The sequence below is a fragment of the Phaseolus vulgaris genome, chromosome 7 (assembly GCF_051622355.1).
Source record: "Phaseolus vulgaris cultivar YP4 chromosome 7, ASM5162235v1, whole genome shotgun sequence".
NCBI lineage: Eukaryota > Viridiplantae > Streptophyta > Magnoliopsida > Fabales > Fabaceae > Phaseolus > Phaseolus vulgaris.
Window position 1 is genome coordinate 54,064,848 of NC_143504.1, and position 21,053 is coordinate 54,085,900.

Consider the following 21,053-nt stretch of genomic DNA (forward strand, 5'->3'; position numbering starts at 1 on the left):
ACTCTGCCTCTGTCGTAGACAAAACCACCGTAGACTGCAAGGTAGACTTCCAACTAACTGGCGCTTTTGCTAAAGTGAACAAATAGCCAGTTGTAGACCGTCGCTTATCCAAATCACCTGCATAATCAGAATCACAATATCCAACTATGCATTGACCAAGTGATTCATCTTGCTCAAATGTCAATCCAACATCTAAGGTATTTTGGAGGTACCGTAGAATCCATCTCACAGCTTGCCAATGACCCTTGCCCGGATCATGCATGTACCTGCTAACAACACTCACAGCCTGTGAAATATCTGGTCTTGTACACACCATTGCATACATCAAGCTTCCAACTGCATTTGCATATGGGACTTTCGCCATGTATTCTCGTTCTTCATTAGTCGCCGGAGATAAATGGCTACTCAATTTCAAATGAGGAGCAAGTGGGGTACTTACAGGTTTTGTATCTTCGTGTATACCAAAACGTTGTAGTACCTTCTGCAAATACTGCTTCTGTGACAGCCAAAGTTTTCCCCTCTCTCTGTCCCTGTTTATCTCCATGCCGAGAATCTTCTTGGCTTCCCCCAAATCCTTCATCTCGAACTCTTTACTCAACTGAGCCTTTAACCTGTCAATCTCAACTTGGCTCTTTGCTGCAATCAGCATATCATCAACATATAAGAGTAAGTAAATGTAGGAACCATCTTCAAGTCTGCGCAAATACACACAGTGATCATATTTGCTTCTCTTGTACTTCTGATCCTTCATGAACTTATCAAATCGTTTGTACCACTGTCTCGGAGATTGTTTCAGACCGTACAACGATTTGCTAAGTTTACAAACCCAATCTTCTTTACCATCAACCTTGTATCCTTCTGGTTGAGTCATATAGATTTCCTCCTCCAAATCACCGTGTAGGAACGCGGTCTTTACATCAAGTTGAGCAAGCTCCAAATTCAACTGTGCTACCAAGGCCAACAAAATTCGAATGGAGGAATGTTTAACAACTGGAGAAAATACCTCATTATAATCAATTCCCTCCCTCTGAGCAAAACCTTTAGCAACCAACCTTGCCTTGTAGCGAACATCTTCTTTATTAGGAAATCCTTCTTTCTTTGCAAATACCCATTTGCACCCAATTGCCTTTTTACCTTTTGGTAATTGTGCCAGCTTCCACGTCTTGTTCTTATTCAAAGATTGCATCTCCTCTTCCATCGCACCTGCCCAATTACCACTCTCTGAACTCAAAATGGCTTCTGGGTAAGTGGATGGAATGTCATCAACAACTGGAAGTGCATAGGCAACCATATCCATGAAACGAGCAGGCTTCTGAATATCTCGTCTCTGTCTTCTAACTGCAATTGGCGCTGATTGTTGTTGAGATTCTTGGGTAGGAACCTCTTCCTCATCTGACTCTTCTTCTGCCATAGGAGAGTCACTTGTGGTATTTCGTGTTGGGATCACCACTGTCGGCTCAAACTCCACCTGCTTCCGAACACACTCCACCTGTTGTGGAGTACTATCAGCTCCTTCTGGATTTACCTTCTTTAACATGGCAGATTCATCAAAGGTAACATCCCTGCTGATAATCGTCTTCTTTGCCTCTAGACACCACAAACGGTATCCCTTCACTCCAGGACTAAAGCCCATGAAAAGAGCCTTCTTTGCCCGTGGATCCAACTTTGATTCAATCACATGATAATATGCAATAGAACCAAAAACATGCAAAGAATCATAATCAGTTGCAGGTTTTCCAGACCATACCTCTAACGGGGTTTTGCCATCTATAGCAGATGATGGCAAACGATTGACAAGATGTTGAACGTATGTCACAGCCTCAGCCCAAAACTCTCTGCCTAACTCAGCATTAGACAACATACAACGAACTTTCTCCACAAGTGTCTTGTTCATACGCTCCGAAACCCCATTCTGTTGTGGTGTTTTTCTAACAGTGAAGTGCCGAACTATGCCACAATCTTGGCATACCTTCAGGAACGGATCACTCTTGTATTCTCCTCCATTGTCTGTTCGGAGAACCTTAATCTTCCTTCCTGTCTGGTTTTCAACTTCAGCTTTCCACTTAAGGAAAATTTCAAGCACATCATTTTTGTTCTTCATAGTAAACACCCAAACTCTCCTGGAAAAATCATCCACAAAAGTGACAAAATAATGCCTACCTCCGATTGACGGAGTCTTGGCAGGTCCCCACACATCTGAATGCACATAATCCAGAATACCCTTGGTATTGTGAATTGCAGTGCCAAACTTCACTCTTCGTTGCTTTCCCAGAACACAATGCTCACAAAATTCAAGTTTGCAAGCCTTCGTACCTTTCAACAATCCTTGCTTGGTAAGAATTTGCAAGGATTTCTCTCCAGCATGTCCCAACCTCATATGCCACAACTTCGTTGCCTCAGCATCCTTCTTAGAGTTAGAAGTTGCTGCCGCTACTGTCCCCACCACTGTACTACCTTGATAGTAATACAAATTGTTCTTTATCACGCCTTTCAACATCACCAGTGCTCCCGAAGTTGCTTTAAGAATTCCATCTCGCATCGTCACAACTAGGCCTTTAGATTCTAAAGCCCCCAATGAGATGAGATTCTTCTTCAACTTTGGCACGTACCGTACATCCCGCAAAATTCTGGTGGATCCATCATGATTCCGCAGCTTGATTGAACCTATCCCGACTGTCTTACATGGATTATCATTACCCATGTAAACAACCCCGCCATCGAGTTCTTGAAAATCAAAGAACCATTCCCGAATGGGACACATATGATAAGTACAACCTGAATCCAATATCCACTCATCTGGATACGATGATGCTGAAAGCGAGACAATTAAAGAGATATCTGATTCCACGTCACTTTTGCATTCTACAACATTTGCATCTTGTGGAGTCTTCCCTTTCTTCTGCAGTTTTGGACAGTCTTTCTTCCAGTGTCCTTTCTCATGACAGAAAGCACACTCATCTTTGGCAACGACTCGACCTTTAGACTTAGACATCCCTCTTCTCTCCTTTGTTTGGCTTTGCTGACGACCTCTTGCCACCAATGCTTCTTCTGATGTCGTTGATTTGGTTCTCATCTTATCCTGCTTTCTTAATTCATGACTATATAAAGCAGAACAAACAGCATCTAACGACACATTCTCCTTCCCGTGAAGGAGCGTAGTCTCCAAATGTTCAAATTCATCAGGAAGAGATGATAACAACATCAAAGCCAAATCCTCATCCTCAAACTTCACATCTAAATTCAACAGGTCTGCTACTAATTGATTAAACATAGTGATGTGTGCATTCATAGTAGTACCTTGTTGGTAGTCAAATCGGAACAACCTTTTCTTCATCAGGAGCTTGTTCTGACCACTCTTCTTCAGAAACTTGTCCTCCAATGCCTTCCACAGTTTGTGTGCAGAAGTCTCGTTTTTTACAGCGTACTTCTGCTCTCTGGACAGGCAGGATCGAATAGTTCCGCATGCCAACCGGTTGATGATGCTCCAATCTTTCTCCTCTACCTCTTTTGGTTTCTCTCCTTCAATAGCAATATCAAGACCCTGCTGAAAAAGAGAGTCCAAGACCTCTCCTTGCCACATGCCAAAATGTCCAGTGCCATCAAATATTTCCACCGCCAATTTCAAGGTGGACACCGGGAACCTCGACCATGATGAAGAGGAGCCCGACACTCTGGATACATCCTTGGCTTCTTCTTCTTGATTTGCCATTACAAACTCAAAATATAATATTCAATATTACAAATAATTTCAAACAACCCAAGGCGAACCTTCGGCTCTGATACCACTTGTTGGGAAAAACGGGTAATTTTCCCACTAAAACAAAACCCTAACAGAGCTACCCGACAAATAATATTGAATAAATAAAGCGGAATAATAAAAGAGATAAAGAGGAAAGAACACACCCTAAAATTGTTAACGGAGTTCGGCCTGTTTAGCCTAATCTCCGAGCACAGCAAAAACAGCTCACTTTTATTACTATGAGAGAAGATATTACAAATTGGGATATATATCAGTGAAGGAGGAGAGTTTAATTTATAACCCTCAAACCTCCTTCCCAAACAATGAACCCACCGATGTGGGACTTGGGATTAAGCCAAAATCAACAGAATCTTCACCAACCGGTCCCATTCAAGGAATGACTGTTCTTACCTGTTCCCTTTCCACCTCTCCTCTCCTCTCACACTTCATTCACCTTACATTATAGCTTTCCATGGTTGGATATACATATTTACTAATTGTTATTGTATGGGTTGAGAAGATATCGATCTTCTAAAAAATCTTTTGTGTTAAGGTGGCTTTAATCTCGATTCTCGGTTTTGGATGCAGGGTGATATGCCTATTTTAAAAGTTATTTTGATACCTAAATATCTAAATCCGTATTTGAAATATAAGTAGTTGAAAAAGTAATAAATGTTGTTGAATATATTCATAGATATATTGTCCGTAGATAAATTACTTATGTTTACATTATATACAAATTTTGGTCCATAAATAATTCGTGAATAAATTAATACTGATTTATCTACGAATTTTTGTTGTTATTTCATAAATAAATGAATTTCTTTTTTAGTGATAATTTGATATAATGTTAATTAATCAACAAGGATTTAACTTTTTTTTGCTTTAATATTGCTGTGAAGTATTTCTAGACTTTTTTATTTCTGGTCAGAAAACTAGTTAATTTGTTTTAGTGTAAATATATTTTCTCAATCATGAGACTTGGATATATGAGTTCAACTTATTAAGAAATTGAAACCAATTTTACTTAATTTGTTGATTGGCCAATAATCTAAGTATAACTTCTTTAGTAAGATCACATATTCAAATATTACTAATAGAGTAAACGTGATTGACGAGAACTTTAGTAAGACCCTACCAAAATAAATCGTTAGGTTTATACAAACACTAATCATGAAAAAACCAATAAATATTTACCTCAAGCATCCCAAAAAAGAGCTAGTTCAACTAACAAATCTAATAAATAGTGTCGAGAAGGAAATATTGTGTAATACTTTTTTTTTCAGATATATTTAGATTATATTTTACAATATTAATTAAAAATTGAGTCATATTCATGATTGAGATCCATCAAGATGATCTTGAGGAGAAGATTATGGCCATGAAAGAGAAGAAGAAGAAAAAATGTGCTCTCAATGTAGACTTATCTATTGGGGGATGTTCCCTCTAGCCAACCCTAATTTGTCTTAACTTGTGTGTTTTTGCGTTAGTCTTCTTTTTTATATCAATCCACGTATGAAGGATAAGATATGAATGAATTCTATGTCTCACCATGAGCATTTAGTTATGTTCTACAATTATAAATTATTTTTATTTTTCTTTGACCTCTATTTGTATTGGTGAATTGAATGGTGGTGTCAAATCTTTTTCTATCTTACCAAAGTAAGGGGTTAAAATAATATTATATGACGCAAGTAAATGGTGATTTTGATGATAATGTATTTGCAAAAGTTGCGTTTAAGCATGCTCAAAATGTTGAAGGTGGAAGGGAAAAGCATTGACATAAGTGTAAAACCATTTTTGTTGGAATTAATTGAGATGGATTTGAATGTGTTCAGATTTGAAGTTGAGGAATGTTCTTGTTGTACGCATGAAGTGACTTGAAAGCTAAACGCATGTCATAATCATACACGAATTTCAATCCACCATCACCACTGTATACGTATACACAACACCAAACAAGTTGCGTTTCCATTTCTAATTATTTCATTAACTTAATTCCAAGACAATTATAACATTTCGATTCCACTAATTGCTTCTCTTTTATCCCTCAAGTGTGAGTTTAGTTCCAGACATTGAATATGAATGAGTAAACGGAATAATATATATATAAACTTATACATCTATTGTCAAATTATAGGTTAAAAGTTATAATTTTTCCGACTTTTTTGTTTATGAGAACCAACAAATGATACAATGAATGTGGAACCAACACATGAATCTATGGGTGAAGAGTCTTCTAATCCCTTTTTAAGGTTATTTTATGGAAATACAAGTATATAAAAATATTACTATAATAAAATAATTCTGTAATTTTCTTATTATTTTTTTCCTCTTCTTCTATTACAATAAATACACATATATATAACTAATAATATACATGAGAATAAATAAAAATATTTTTTTATAATTAAATATTTTTATCGTCCATATATTATAACAGAAAATTAATTTTTATCCTTAAACCTCATAAATATTTATAATTAAAAAACTATTGAAATAAAGCTTTATAAATAACTTTTTACATAACAAATTTTTAACGTGGATCGTATTATAATATTGATATACATCAATTTGAAATATCATAACATTTTAGTTCATATTAAAATTTGTTTATCGAATAATTTTTTGTTTATTAGATAAATCTTTTGAACTAAAGAGGAAAATTAATTTAGTGTAAAAGTAGACAAAAAAAATATATTTAATATTTTTTAGTTTTTTAAAATATAACATAACATAACTGTTAGAGATCACACGTCGATTAGATATTAGAGTCTTTCATAATATATATATATATATATGTGTGTGTGAGTGTAAACCTCATCCCATAAGCCGATTTTATGAGATTGAGTTAGACTTAAAGTTCACTTCTTAATATAGTATTAGAGTCATTTCGAATTTATCCTAACAAATGAGTTTAAAGTTCACTTTGTAATAATAATAATAAACAAATTGGATTTATTTATTTATTTCCGATGGGAACAATGTTGCTTTAATTAATACTCATTCCTACACACATCACAAAGATATACAATGGGTAAGTCTAAATTAATATGATTATCCAGTATCATTAGTCTTGATGGAGTTGAATATTTTGAGAGTGAAAAAAAAAGTGGAAGGAAGTGTGGGAAGTGGGGGCTTGTTGATGGAGCAATGATTCAGAGATTGAAACGTAGAAGCAGTAATGTGAAAACAGGCTGTCAATTAAGGGGATGCAGAAAAATTGATTATTGAGGTGATTAGGTCCAAGAAGAAGAGACCAAATAGCAGAATCAAGTTGGTCTTATTATGTCTCTCCACCTTGTGTTCATGCATGTTCTGTTTCTTGGAGTTTGGTGCAATTGGACTATGGTATTGGTATTCTAGGAATAACGCCAAATACAACCTTCTCTAGCCATCTTTCGCCCATGCCCATCTTTCCTTTCAAATCAATCGCTCAATTATTTTCTTTTCTTTATCTCAATTTCCCATATGCTAAGTTTATGTTTCACCTTTGCTTTAATCTCTCACTTCTTTAAGTCCAATGTTTGAAAACCTGCATTGAAATTTACATGACTGTTTTTTTTTTCAATCTTAACAACATAATCTAAATACATGGTTGTTTCTCTACTTTATTCAACTAAACATGAATTCCCATTTCTTTCCCCTTGGATTTTTTCTCATTGGAATGTGTTACTCCTCTGGTCAACACTGACAAAAGGGGTTTTCAGACATACCATAATTAGTTAACATTCCATGTTAGTAGGCACTGCAGAAATACTTGGAAAAGGGGGTGAAAGTAGAGAAGTACTACATTTTTTTTGTTGTAAACTTAAATCCACTTCTATGCAAGTAGACCAATTATGTAATGTCGTATAATACTTGGAATTTTTTAGGTTCTTATCAAATTATTGTCATATTTACCTATACTCATATATAGTAGACTGTGAAATGATAACCAGAATGTGGTGCACTCTGGCCAAGAACAATTAATCAGAATTTTAATAATCAAACTTCACATTGGGACCAGAAATAGAATATAATCAAGCATGGTGGGATCCAGCATTCTAATTCTGTGTCAAGCTTAATAAATATGTTCACAGTATTTGTCTTACTTTAAGATGACAATAACTTAATCTGATACTGCAATCTGTGTAATACAAAGAAAGTAGAAGAGAATTGGGAAAAACATATGATTCATTGAGTTTAAAAACTGAAGTTTAAGCAAAGATTGAGTTTATTTAGATAAGTACACACATAATGGTGCAAGGTCTTCTTCTAATGTTGAAATTAGTTGATTTGGTGAAATCAATGCATGCATTAAAAGACAATTTCGAAGCAACACATGTCCAATACTCAATATTTTGATTGAACAAGATTCCTTGTCAGACAAAAGCTACACTGCTTTACACCCCATCATTTGTGGCTTCGAATCCACTTTCAAACTTTCTTCCAACTACCTACTGAACAAAAGTGAACTTATCACAACATTAACACATAAATTTTTGTACACCTAGAGCTCAAGCTTATTAAACAAGAGCACTGAATCCAAAATAGATTCATCTAGCAAGTACTCTTCTTCCATAAAAGCAAAGAAGATTGCATGACAGAGTGCAATAAGCTACCAATGTTGTACATCCAATGGTTAGAAGAAACTCCAGGCACTTCTCTTCCCTTTGCTGCAATGAAATACTGAATACAACAGTTGAATTAGGCTCATCATCATGAACATTTATAATTTTACCCTGCTACACTCATTGCTAAGTTTCTGCAAGTAGTTATGTTTGAAATTGAACCGGTAACTGTTATTTTCTTTTGCTGAAAATCATCACAAGGCAATTGGGATTCAAAATGTTCAAATTTTCAGCATTGCTTCTGATGACCTTCAGCAACAATTTCTCACACGTTGCTCCAAAATTCAACTCCATAATGATTTTATTCCCCTGGTTGTAATAATTTTCTCATATGGAAATCAAGTGCCATGATTACAAAAAACTCATCAGAAGATGTTTCTTCCTCATTATATAAAACTTTTAAGAATTGTATACAAGCCTCATTATAGGGCCAGAATATCTAGGCAACATTATGAACTTTGGGTAATCAATGTTATTGATCAATTTACAATTATATGAAAGACTATAGTGTGGTTTCAGCATTCAAAAACTGAGCCAGAAAAGTAAATTAATTCCAATAATTAGTTTTCTGTGGCTAATCCCCTTTGTCCGAAAACCTTTAGAAAGTCGTATGATTTTTATCCCTTTCGGCACAAAATCACAAGCCTAGATCTTGATAACAACATCATCAAGAATGTACTTTCTATAAATTTTGTTACCTTATTTTGAGGTTTGTAATCATTCTCAGCGGTGGATCCTAATAGGGGTTGGGGGAATCTTGTTCTTTCAACTCAGAATTCACCGCTCTTTATGTTTCTTCTTTTAAGAGCATATACAAGGTCAATGTTATTGGTAATTATAGATGATGTAATTGTTTTATATTTTTATTCATGTATAAAGTGGAATATTGAGGGGAAAAAAGCTCTACATATGAAAAAATGAACTCTAATAATTTTGTATGGAGATATAAAATTAGACATTAAAACTAAACTTAGTTTGACTATATTAAATTATTAGTCTAAGATTAGCTGTCATTTTATAGTATCATAAAAAAAATAATGGTTTAGTTAATATAAATCATTAATAATTAACTAATGACTAACTCAAAAAAACTTCTTTATTATTTATAATTGTTTAGCTTTTTTTTGATATAAATGGACAAAAAAATTGCAAAACTAAATTTAGAAAGTATAAAGAAATTTAATATTTTTGTGTGTTATTTGATATAAGAAGAACTCGCCAAGGATTTTTCTATATAGTTTTAATTTTATCATATAAAATATCTTTTTATTTAACTTGTATTATTTTAGTAAAGTTTTTTGTTTGAGACTTTCACCACATTAATATAAAATTATACACAAACAATGACGGAGCTTAATTAAAAAATTTCAAATAATTTTGAAGGAGCCAAAAAATCTGAAATAGAATTTTGAAAAGTAAAAATATAATATATATATATATATATATATTACACTTTAAAAAATATATTAAAAACTATTTTAATATATCAAATTCAATATATTTTGAAGACACGCTAGAAAAACAACATACAAATCTCAGAGAACACTTATAAACATGAGATACGAATTAGGAAGTTCCACTAAAAGAACCCAATATTTTAATGTTGATTCAAAATTCAATGAATCGAGTAAAATAATAATAATAATTTTAATTAAGTAATATATAAAATAATATTAACAAATATAATACCATAAATTTACCGTGGTAAACAAAAAATAAAGTATAATTTAGCAAGTTCTTAACATTTAAATTCCATACAAAAATTTAAATAAAATATATCATAGTACTTGAGTCTAAATTTCAACATTATATATCAATAGTATTAAGTTTATATTTGGAATAAAAAAGAAATAACACATTTTGGATTTTTTATTATTATTTTAAAAATTAACAATATACTATATTAAATACTTTTCATATTGACCAATTTTTTTCATTTTTTGAGTCGGAATTTTATCATTTTTTTAGACTAGTCAATTACTTTAATAGGGAAATTTAACAGTAAATTGTCAGTCTTGGGCTCTAGGGAAGGACCAATATAATAGTAATGGGTGTGGGAAGTAAAACGGGTTAGGGATATAAAAGTAATAAAAAAAAAACTAAGATAATAGTAATGGATGTGGGAAGGAAAACAGGTTAGGATATAAAAGTAATAAAAAAACTAAGATAGGATTAATTAGTAAGGAGGGTGTAAATAACAAAATCACTATGAAATGAATTTCCTCTCAAATATCAATTTAATCATGATCTGCGTTTTATCGGCTTGCAGGTAAAACCCACACCCACCAATTGCATTGCCTTTTTGGTGTCTAAATCCGAGGATTTTTTTTTTCTGCATTCGACAAAGGATCTTTGTGTGGCATGGAGGGATCTTTGTCTGAGGTTTTGTCTTTGTATCGTCTTCGTCTTGCTCATTAGAGTGTTTTTCTTGTTTGCGGTCCTCCATGGGTCATGTCTACGACATCTAAACGCAGTCTCCTATTATAACAAGAGCAGATGACCATGTGTAAACATTTTTCTAAGATTTTTTTTATGTTCTTAGTACCTTTATCACTATCCTGTGACAACAATAACACCTACAACTACTAGAACTCATGTTTTCTAAGTTCGTACTAAAAGAACTTAGAGAATAATTAAACTTATTAGAGTTACTCACAATACTCTCATGCATCCAAAGAATAAAACTTTTGCAATCATTACTTTCACAAATTGAGATTTCGTTGTAAAAGGTAAATTAATTATATCAATCCAGAGGTAAATTAATTATCTCAATCCTGGACAACATTTATACCACATCATTTCCAGTCATCCAAAAGCTTAAATAAAGTACAAAAATAACTTTCAGATATTGAAATCTAGAGAATATAACAATCACTTCCGAATATTGAAACCAAGGGCAGTGTTGGAGTTTTATATTTTGTGTTGGAGAAATTGCTTGAGATTTAAGCATAAAATTTCGTCGATGCCACTCAACCCGGATAAACACATGACATGTCATTAATAAAGGAACAGTTACTAGTCACAAATCACAATATTTTCAAAACTATGAGATTTGCTAGTCAGGTAACAACAAATAACTATTTGAATCATTTTTTCTCATTCATTAAGGGGATCCCCATACTTTTTATCATCGTTTTAGTAGCTAGCTAACTCCAGCTAGAATTTCACATCACTCAAAGAACATCCTTCCTAAATCATCAGCGTCAAGATACAATATATTTAATATACCAAACGTACAGAAAATAAGCAGCAACGACTATTTTTAAGATACTAATGGTATTGTGTGATATGACTGCATGCATACACAGGACTGGTTAAAAAGCAGAAGCGCACATCTCACAAGTAACAGGAAATTTTCACAATGGAAGAAATAAATAAAAAAAAATTAAAAGAAACGTTATTCTCAAAATACAAGTAAAGGCAAATCTCTGAACGTCCAAGCCTTTGTGCATATCATTTCTTTAGTACGCTGAAAAATGAGCACGGCAAGTCAGACAGGTATCTCATGAAACAGTTAAAGCATCCAAACCAGTGAAAACTAATATTAAAATTCAGTAATACCATCGGGAAGAGACGAGGAAATAAAAGCATGCAAGACTAGTAAACACAACCATAAAACGCATGCTATGATATTAAAAATCGCAGGAAGGCCAATGGAAAGTCAGAAAGGTGTATCAACAAACAGATAAAGGATGCAAGACTTTGAAACAAAAATCCTAGTAACGCCATCAGAAAGTGACAAGGAGCCACTATCTTAATACATAAAAAATATTAAAAATTTTAGGTAGAGCATAATTTATTTCAACCGCATTGCATTAAAAATTTGTTTTATATAGTAGTTCTTCATTTGTGGATTTGGATTCTATGCTGCTCAACGTTAACAGGAGAAGTCTTGTTTAATAACAAATCCTGACCATTTATAAAGTTTAGTATTAAATATAGCCGTTGAAATAAAAACTAATCAAAACCAAAAAAAAAGAATGGAGTATGAATGTATATTTTAGTGAGATAATGGGTTTGTTAGTTTATATTTCAACTGTATATATATTAAGTATTATACAGTTAAAAGTAATTAAACAAGAATTCTCTTGTTCATAAACAGTTAATATGTATCAAACTGTTCATAAACAGCTAAAATTTATCAAATAGGACTTCTGCTGATGGTCGTGAATATTGATCGTGACAGGAGAAGATCCAGATCCTTTATTATAACTTTAAAATTAAGCAGAGTCCTCCAATTCTAACAAGTCATTACAATAATGCTTTCCATAACATGATTATCGTCTCTGCAAAGTTTATTAAACTTTCTTTTATACGACAATATCTAATAAATTCATTTGGCTTGAGTAGTTTGCAAATTAGCATTTAAGGGAAACATTCAAGTTTTACTAGATAATCATATTCTCGTCTTAATTTCAAAAGAATTTCTTAATCACACCTAACCTAAACTTGCCCTAGTATGTCAGATTTCAACAGTTCAGAGCTAGTGCTGAGTCAATAAGGGAATCATGAATCACAAAGAAAATAGGTGATGGGATTACATTTCATAAACCAAGTAAAGGCATATGAAATATGGGCTAGATGGGAAAAAAACAAGATTATGTTCTGCAGCAGCAAAGGATGCATATGCATACTAAGAATGTCAGACAAATGCTTTACTAACAAAGACAAGTCCAATTTCAGACTTAAAGTGCAGATTATGGCCACCGTATGAAATATATTTTAAATCTTCAATCCAGGGGACAAAATTAAAAATGTACTTCAAATTTCCCAGACAAGATCATGTTACTTACACCAAAATTTCCAGTATTCAAATCAATAAGCGAATTGAGCATGACTATAAAGAATAATTGAAATTCATGAGCAGAAGACAAAAGCTGAGTGTTTTCAATTTCATGAAAGGAGATAGGGGTCTTACTTGTATAAGTAGGCAGCAATTCCCAAAATTATAATCAACAAAACAATATCGATACAGAAGTTTCGACTGGACCGAAGCTGGATGGAAAAAAAAAATCATATTAAGATTCAGCAAAAATTTCACCTATTGATTGAACTAGAAATTGATAGAAATCTATACAGATAGATTGTAGTTAGATAACCTGGTTCACTGTGTCTTTAAGTCTAACATTTGTATTCTTAAGGTCAGAGGATGCCTTGTCCACCTGTAATGATGCCAAACAATCGAGTCATATTAATTTCAAGTTCTAAATGCCAACATCTCCAAGAATATATTTAGGCTACAGGCAGAAATTAATAATTCTCACCTTAGTGTCAATCTCATCCATCAGCGGAACTTGTCGATCCAGTTCCTGTATTTAACACATGAATAATGACCTTAAAAAGGATTATAACACATGTGCACACACACGAGAACATAAAAACACGATTGAATTAAAAAGTTGGTCCTATACCATACAACATTTTCTTATTTTAGTCCATATAAAAAAAACTGTTTAGTCTCTACAAGAAATAATGTTCACAAATTGATCCTTGCCATTTGTCAAACATTTTTATGCTTCACCTCGGTCCCTACATTAAAAACAGAATACATTGGGCCTCTGCAGTTGACACGTTTTGTTTTGATTCCTATATAAAAATAAAAAACACTAACACCTTTATAACCAAGGTTATCAAACTCAATAGTCTACATAAACTCATGGAAGCTTCGTAAACCTGACTCGTAGACCCAACTCTTATGAGTCTACGTAGTCTACATCATATGAAAAAATAAATAAAGTACCATACTGATTCAAAATTTCAAGCCATAATTAATCAAAATAGTAAACAATAGTTTCATAAGTCTAAAACAATTAAGTTTAGCACATATGACTATATAAGTTCAAACAACACCAAATACATAAGTTCATGCAATCACAAAACATAAATATCTTCAAGTTTGTGTCTCCAATCCCATAATTATATCTTCTCCAACATCATCATCTTCTTCATCCCATGAAGCTCTTCCTCATATGATATGTGTGTATCATCAACATTGACATAAAAAACTATATTATCAAAGATCAAATGCCTCTAGAGTTGGATCGGTTGAACTTGGACCACTTATGTCAACATTTCCACTATCACCTTCACCTTGAACTTTTTCAACCTCAATATTATTTGTATCTTCAATTATCCATTCATCATTAGACTCAATATCACCAAATGGAAGAGCAATGATTTTTCTAATTTGTTTATTTTGGAGCTTCAAGTTATACATGACATAAACCAAGTCATTCATATTTTTCTGAAGCAAACAGTTTCTTCTTTTTAGTACAAACCTATAAATATATATGAATTTTTTAGAACTATATAAACCAAGTAAAGAAAATTAAAAACCACAAAGAACTTGACAAGCTTGAACTACCATTTCAAATGAGCTCCAATTATGCTCTCACCAGAAGAATTGCAAGTCAAGCTCAAAAACTTAGCATGAACACCATAACTAAATTTATCCTTTCCTTTATTTTTGAACACCATACTCTTACTATGAGTGGTATCCACCTGTTTACTTTGCTATCATCAAACTTTTCAATGCTACTGAGCCTTCTTTTCTTCATTGATGCTTCCTTAGCCTCTGCCACAACTTTCAGCATTACAACTTCAGCTTCTTTTGGCTCTAAGGCACAAGATTCAGAATCATATCTAGTACTGGCAAGATGATGCTGGAATCTGAAAATTCCTCCATTCAATGTCTTTGAGCAATAATTACATTTAACTTTTCTCCATTGTGCAAAGACATCTACTCCACGTTTCCATCCAACATCTGTCTTATTTCCTACAGAATCTTTACTTCAAGGTCTAGGAAGTGAGGATGCATTTGCATTGGGACCATTTGAACCAGTCCCACTTCCGAACATAGTAATTTTTTTGCAACTAAACTTGAAAGAAAAAAAAAATACTTTTAAGAAAAATAATTTTAAAAGAACAGGAAGTAAAGAAAATATATACAATCAGAAAACCATCAAAAAAAAAAAAAGGGAAGACGAAATACAAAATTAATCAAAAACGAAATTTAAAAAAATATATAATATGAAGAAATGAAAGATGAAAATCACGCATGGGTGGCAGAGTTAACAAAACTCACCACGAGAAGAGAAGACCTGCACCACCAAGATCAGAAACAAAACAACATCGCAATGCAATGAGAGAAGAGAAGAGGAATCACAATCCGAAATGAAACCATGATGCGATCAGAGAAGAGAAGCGGAGTAGCGTCAAAGAAGAAGCGAACATAGTGTTGCTACACAGAGCAGTGGCAGCCGGAGACAAAACGCAAAAATGGATGTACGATACACCTTTACACTTTGGGTTTTGGGTTTTCTATTTGGGTTTTCAAAACACAAACCAGGACAACAATGTTTCTCGTTGTTCTGGTGCCCAACCACAGACTTGGTGACTCAATCTCGAACTCAAGAGTCTACCTCGAGTCAACCAAGTCTGAGTGGATCTACCCCGAGTCAACCAAGTCTGAGAGAGTCTACTCCAAGTCTATCAAATCAAAACAAGGGTTTACGGACAAGTCAACTCCAGAACAGTGACCAAACTCGTAGACTCATACTAGTTTGCGAGTTAACTCGCGAGTTTGATAACCATGTTTTAAATTTAATAATGCAAACTAGGGACTAATTTGTAAACAACTTCTCACGCAAGGACTAGACAATGAAAGATACAAAGACTAAATTTATAATCTAACAAAAAACAATAAAAACAACTGACCTCATTCATATCATGTGCCATGTTTTTCAATGTATCCAATCCTTCAGCAATCACATCCAAACCTTGATCCTAAAAAATTACATGTAGTTAGACTTGAAAGTTGAAGCATATTTGTGGAGTGGCATCCAATAATCAACCTACATCTAAAAGACATCAACAATCCTCTAAACTTCTATAAGTTACTTGCCTGTTTCATTCTACGCATTTCAAATTCCTGCTTAAATTGGTTTGCTTGCTCAGAAGGTTGGAAGTATTCATCATCAAATTGCCCATCTGTACTTGAGAGATGATTCCATGATTCACAAACATTACCAGAGTCAAACGATAAAAAGGCCCCCACAGATGAAATATGATAACTGCATCAACCTGAGACATGGAAAACTTAATTACCTGAATCAAACTTAATTTCAGGACGTGAGGCAGAAGCAGCCCAGCCTCCAGTTTGTTTAGGCACAGCAGGAGACCCATCTGGGATGGCTTGGATTCTATCTGGCAATGTAAGAGCCAAATCATTACGGGCAGCAAATTCTTGCGAAGAAAGACCCTTGACCTGTGGGTAAAATGAATCATGCATCAGATAAAAGTACTGGGATTCACTTGGAAACTGTTCATGCTGTGAAGTTACTGAGTGCAAAATAAACATGAGGAAAACTAAATCAAACCTAAGAGAAAACAAGTGCACCAAATGGAATAAACTCGTTAGAATTATTGGATTGAAATACTCAGAATTACAACAAGATTTCCGGAATTCCGTTTGAAACTGGATAGTTATACTAGTGAAAACAGTTATAATACAACAGAAAAGTTAAATTTACTTCTCAACTGTATCTCATTGTTCTAATTTTATAAAAGAACTCTTCAATTAGTTTAAACAAACTATCCTAGATGCTAACAAGTTACTAGTTAGATAAATTCAGCAACAAGATTTATGAGAATTCACAATAAAAACACCTAAAAATCTCAAGCAATCATTTTCACAGCCCAAATAATAAGCCTAACAATAGAATAAAACCTTTTTCACAGCCAGTCTCTGCAACTTGGGAACCTCCTCCAGCAACCGAGCCTTAGTACGACGAATCTCCGCATTGATCGCTACAGCAGACGCCTTACCTTTCTCCTTGGAAGCCGTTTCTGCTTTCTACACAAAAAAAGAAAAGAAATACATATGAATTTCCTCTAGTACCGTTAGAGAAACCCCTGATTCCGTGATTCTTAAGAAAAAATCACCAGTTAGGGCACAAATTGAGTCATGCGAGTTTCTCGCGGGCTTACCTGGAGCAATGCCTCGATGTCGGCGTCGACGGAGGCGTAGAGTTTGGCAAAGGCATCGTCGCCAGAAATATTAGAATCGCGGTGCTTCTCGACGTCGTATTTGTCGTACTTCTTGCAAATGGAATCGACTCTGGTGAGAATATCGATGACACTCATACTGTGGAGATTTTGGAATCAAACACAGATCTCTGACTTGCGACGGTTGCTGTCGACAACAACCAATCGATGACGGTTGAGGAGTTCGATCTGGTTGTTTCAGTTGGCGCAGAACTGAGAGAGGATTTCAAAGAATGCACAGCTGTATCAAGACAGCGATGAACATGAAACAATTTTTTAAATGAATTAATAAAAAATTCTTTTGATTTGGTAGGAGTGGGAACTTACCTTTGGGAGTGGTGGGTGTGAAAAGTGATTAAATGAGTGTTCAATTTACAGCGGTGAACTTGCATATGCTATGGTTAATTTGAGTATAGACGACGTTGTTAGTATGTGGACTCGCCAAGACTTTTTAAATTATTTTTATTTATTTATTAAATTTATAAATAAAATATGTTTTTGAGCTTATTTTGTTAAAAAAATAAAATAAAAGGACAATGTAATACTAATGCTAATATCTCTTTTAGGTCAAAAAGATCTTATAAGGAAAAAAAAATAAAAATAAAAATAAAATAAAATATATATATATATATATATATATATATATGTATAATACGAACCAATGGTAAATGGTAGAATTGATGTGAATAAGTTTCTTAAATAGGTTGATTATTTAGCCTCACATGTACTACTTAAAAAATGTATAAATAGATTCTAAATTTTTTTAGGTTTTACTCTATTTGGACTACTTTATTTTGTTTTAAAAAAATAAAAATATGTATCTTCAAAATATAAGTTGTATAAATGAAATTAATTACAATTTTTTAAAATAAAAACTTTTATATTAAGCATTGTAATTTGAGATCTCAGTTGGGCTAACACCTCAATTAACAACAATAATATGTTAACAAAAACAATAAATAGGTACATTATACATAATTGATATAAGTAATCTTAAACCTAATTTTCCCACAATAATTAAGACAATTATTTCATCGACCACGAAGCATCCAACGAACATTTGTCCTAACAGTAAACGCAACACAAACCAAAGTAGAATCACATTTCAGCTACACATTAGTAAGTTTCATCTTTTGAGTTTCCTCCATAGTATGTATAACCTTATAAAACTATTATTTAAAATATTTTTTATTATTAATAAAAAATTTAAATTGATAATTAATTAGCTACGAAAATTTTAGTTAATAGCTAATTTAACTTTTAAAATTGATAATAATTTTTTTTAGTTTCTAAAATAATATATAATTTAGTTAATATAACACTACAAGAAAATCATGAAATAGAAACTAATTTTAGAGACAAAAAATAATTAGTTGTTATAGTGACTAAATTAGAAACCATTTTAGAGACTAAAAAAAATTGTTTCTAAATTAATTTTTATTATTGTTAGATGGTTTCTAAATTGTATCTAATTAGCAACCAAGGTTTTTGCTATCAAATTTAAAATCTGAATAATTGATAATTAAAACCTTAGTAGTTAATTAGATACTAATTTAGAAACTATTTAACAATAATATAAACTAATTTAGAAATTTTTTTTTAAGTTTATAAAATAAACTCTAATTTAGTCACTATAGCAACTAATTATTAATTTTTTCTAAAATTGATTTCTATTTTATGATTTTCTTGTAATGTAATGATTAGTTAATTTTTTATAAAATGAATTTTTATTTAATTATTTTCTTTATAAATATGATTATTATTTACTAACTATTGTATATTAATGACGAGGAAAATATGTGATTGTTTACATATTAATAAACTATCTATGCATTAATGAAGAGGTGAGAGAGAATTATAATATTTACTGAACTACATCTCAATATAGAGAAATTACGAGATATTATTAATGTAATAAAATAAAATGATATTAAGAATAATTTATTTCATTTACTTTTAAAATAATTAAGTTCCCACTCATTAAAAAGTATATTTATAATTGTTTTCTAGAAAAATCAGATCATAAATTAATTTTCGGACGGAAGGAATCATAATAAAGGTCAAAATTTGGCTTTCCCATAAATGAATTTTGTCCTCTTAAAAATAGGCGATGTTCTGTAATTAATTTGGCATATAGGTTCATTTTTTGGAATATTTTTTAAATTAATTTAAAAAAAAAATCAAAATATCTTCTTGACATAATGAAAAAACTACTTTAAATTAATAAGGTTGACCAAAAACATTAATGATGATATTTTGTTACATCACTAAAGATTATAGGTCTAATTTATAAAGTAATTTATTGACAGCAATTTATCGTACTTTTCAGAGTGCATCCTTAACCTCAATCAACACAATCTATTGAGATTGTCGCAATGAAATTTGATCCAAACATCTCACAAAATATATACCTAATTAAGGTCTCAATGAACAATGAATCTAACTCCTCCAATTACTTTTAAAAAATTATAATTAACTGAGCAAGTAGTACTAAATTTATTAATTTATATGATTTTCTCTAGGATTATTTTTAAATTATTGAGACTTTTAATTTTATTTAATTAATTTATTTTCAATCAAGTTCTTACAAATGATGTTTTATATATCCTTTATGAAAGAGAAAATTCAAGAAATTTATTTATATAATTTATTATTGATTAAATATATTTTTTCTTCCATGTATTTACAAATAAAATTGATTTTTCTCTTTAGTTTAAACTTTTAATTTTTTAAGTACTAAAAATTGATTTCCATCTTTAATTTAAATTTTAAATAGTAGGAAGAAAACTATTGAAATTTTGTTTTTACATGTCAAACAAATTTTAAGGATATAAAATAAGATATTAAAATATTTTATATTGATTTATTGTTATATGGATGTTATAATATTATAATACATAAATTTGTTTGTTACATCTAACTTTAATAGTGTTTTTACTATAATTATCTAAAAAAATCTAAACTTTAGATTAATTAAAAAAAAAATTAATTTCACGTTATAATAATTAATAAAAAATATATTTAATCATTTATTATTTATTTTCTAAGATTAAGGATATTTTTTAAAGATATTATTATGTGTAAAAAGTTGATAGCTATAGATGTTAAAAAAGGAGTAAAATAAACATTTAAAAATATATCTATGAAAATGACCAACTTTTTTTATATATAATATTGCTTTTCTTACAACACCCCCAAAGTAATCATATGGATTAATCAATCAAACAAGATTATAAAAAAGGAAATTAATATATTAAAAGCTATTTCATAATAACAATACTATTTAATGGTAGGAGTAACTTGTACAGGGAAACCTGTATCTATTTTATTGTTTAGATGTAATAATGGTTTTCGTCATTTTCTTGTTTGGTATACCATTAATTTTAAGATTAAAAATTCATTTTTTATAAGTCTTTCAGAGGAAAAAAATGTGTATTTAAAATTTAAAACAAGAGAAAAGGAGTTTTGAATAGTATATAATTGCAAAGTGGATTTTTATTTGATATATAATAACATAATAATTTAAACTTGCTTTTGGTCGTAGTGGAATGCGTACAATTTTCATCTGTTGCTTTTCTAATTAATCTTATCTTCCATATTATAAAATGATCAACGTCCATTCAAAAGTTCCGTGATGAAGTTTCTTATCATTATGT

At 31.8% G+C, this 21,053-nt stretch overlaps 1 protein-coding gene across 3 annotated transcripts; it reads right to left on the reverse strand.

The window, feature by feature from the left end:
- Nucleotides 1-11,514: 11,514 nt before the first annotated feature.
- Nucleotides 11,515-17,820, reverse strand: LOC137830272 (syntaxin-71). 3 transcript variants are annotated; one of them, XM_090305287.1, is made up of 10 exons: nucleotides 17,725-17,820; nucleotides 17,341-17,638; nucleotides 17,081-17,206; nucleotides 16,459-16,618; nucleotides 16,256-16,341; nucleotides 16,069-16,137; nucleotides 13,617-13,661; nucleotides 13,452-13,514; nucleotides 13,271-13,347; nucleotides 11,515-11,821 (listed from the first exon to the last, which is right to left on the reverse strand). In XM_090305287.1, exons 2-10 carry the CDS (start codon nucleotides 17,494-17,496, stop codon nucleotides 11,806-11,808), a joined length of 798 nt encoding a protein of 265 aa, XP_090161413.1. In that variant the 5' UTR covers nucleotides 17,497-17,638; nucleotides 17,725-17,820; the 3' UTR covers nucleotides 11,515-11,805. The 3 variants fall into 3 exon arrangements, with proteins under 3 accessions (XP_090161413.1, XP_068493581.1, XP_090161414.1); XM_068637480.2 differs by lacking the exon at nucleotides 17,725-17,820 and having other exon boundaries at nucleotides 17,341-17,693; XM_090305288.1 differs by lacking the exons at nucleotides 11,515-11,821; nucleotides 17,725-17,820 and having other exon boundaries at nucleotides 13,267-13,347; nucleotides 17,341-17,693.
- Between the last annotated feature and the right edge of the window lie 3,233 nt (nucleotides 17,821-21,053).

Coding starts and splice junctions, on each gene's coding strand:
- LOC137830272 (XM_090305287.1), bottom strand. CDS start 17,496: ATGAGTGTCATCGATATTCTCACCAGAGTCGATTCCATTTGCAAGAAG. Junction 17,207..17,340: donor ACATCGAGGCATTGCTCCAG/GTAAGCCCGCGA, acceptor TTTTTTGTGTAG/AAAGCAGAAACGGCTTCCAA. Junction 13,348..13,451: donor TTAAAGACACAGTGAACCAG/GTTATCTAACTA, acceptor TTTTCCATCCAG/CTTCGGTCCAGTCGAAACTT.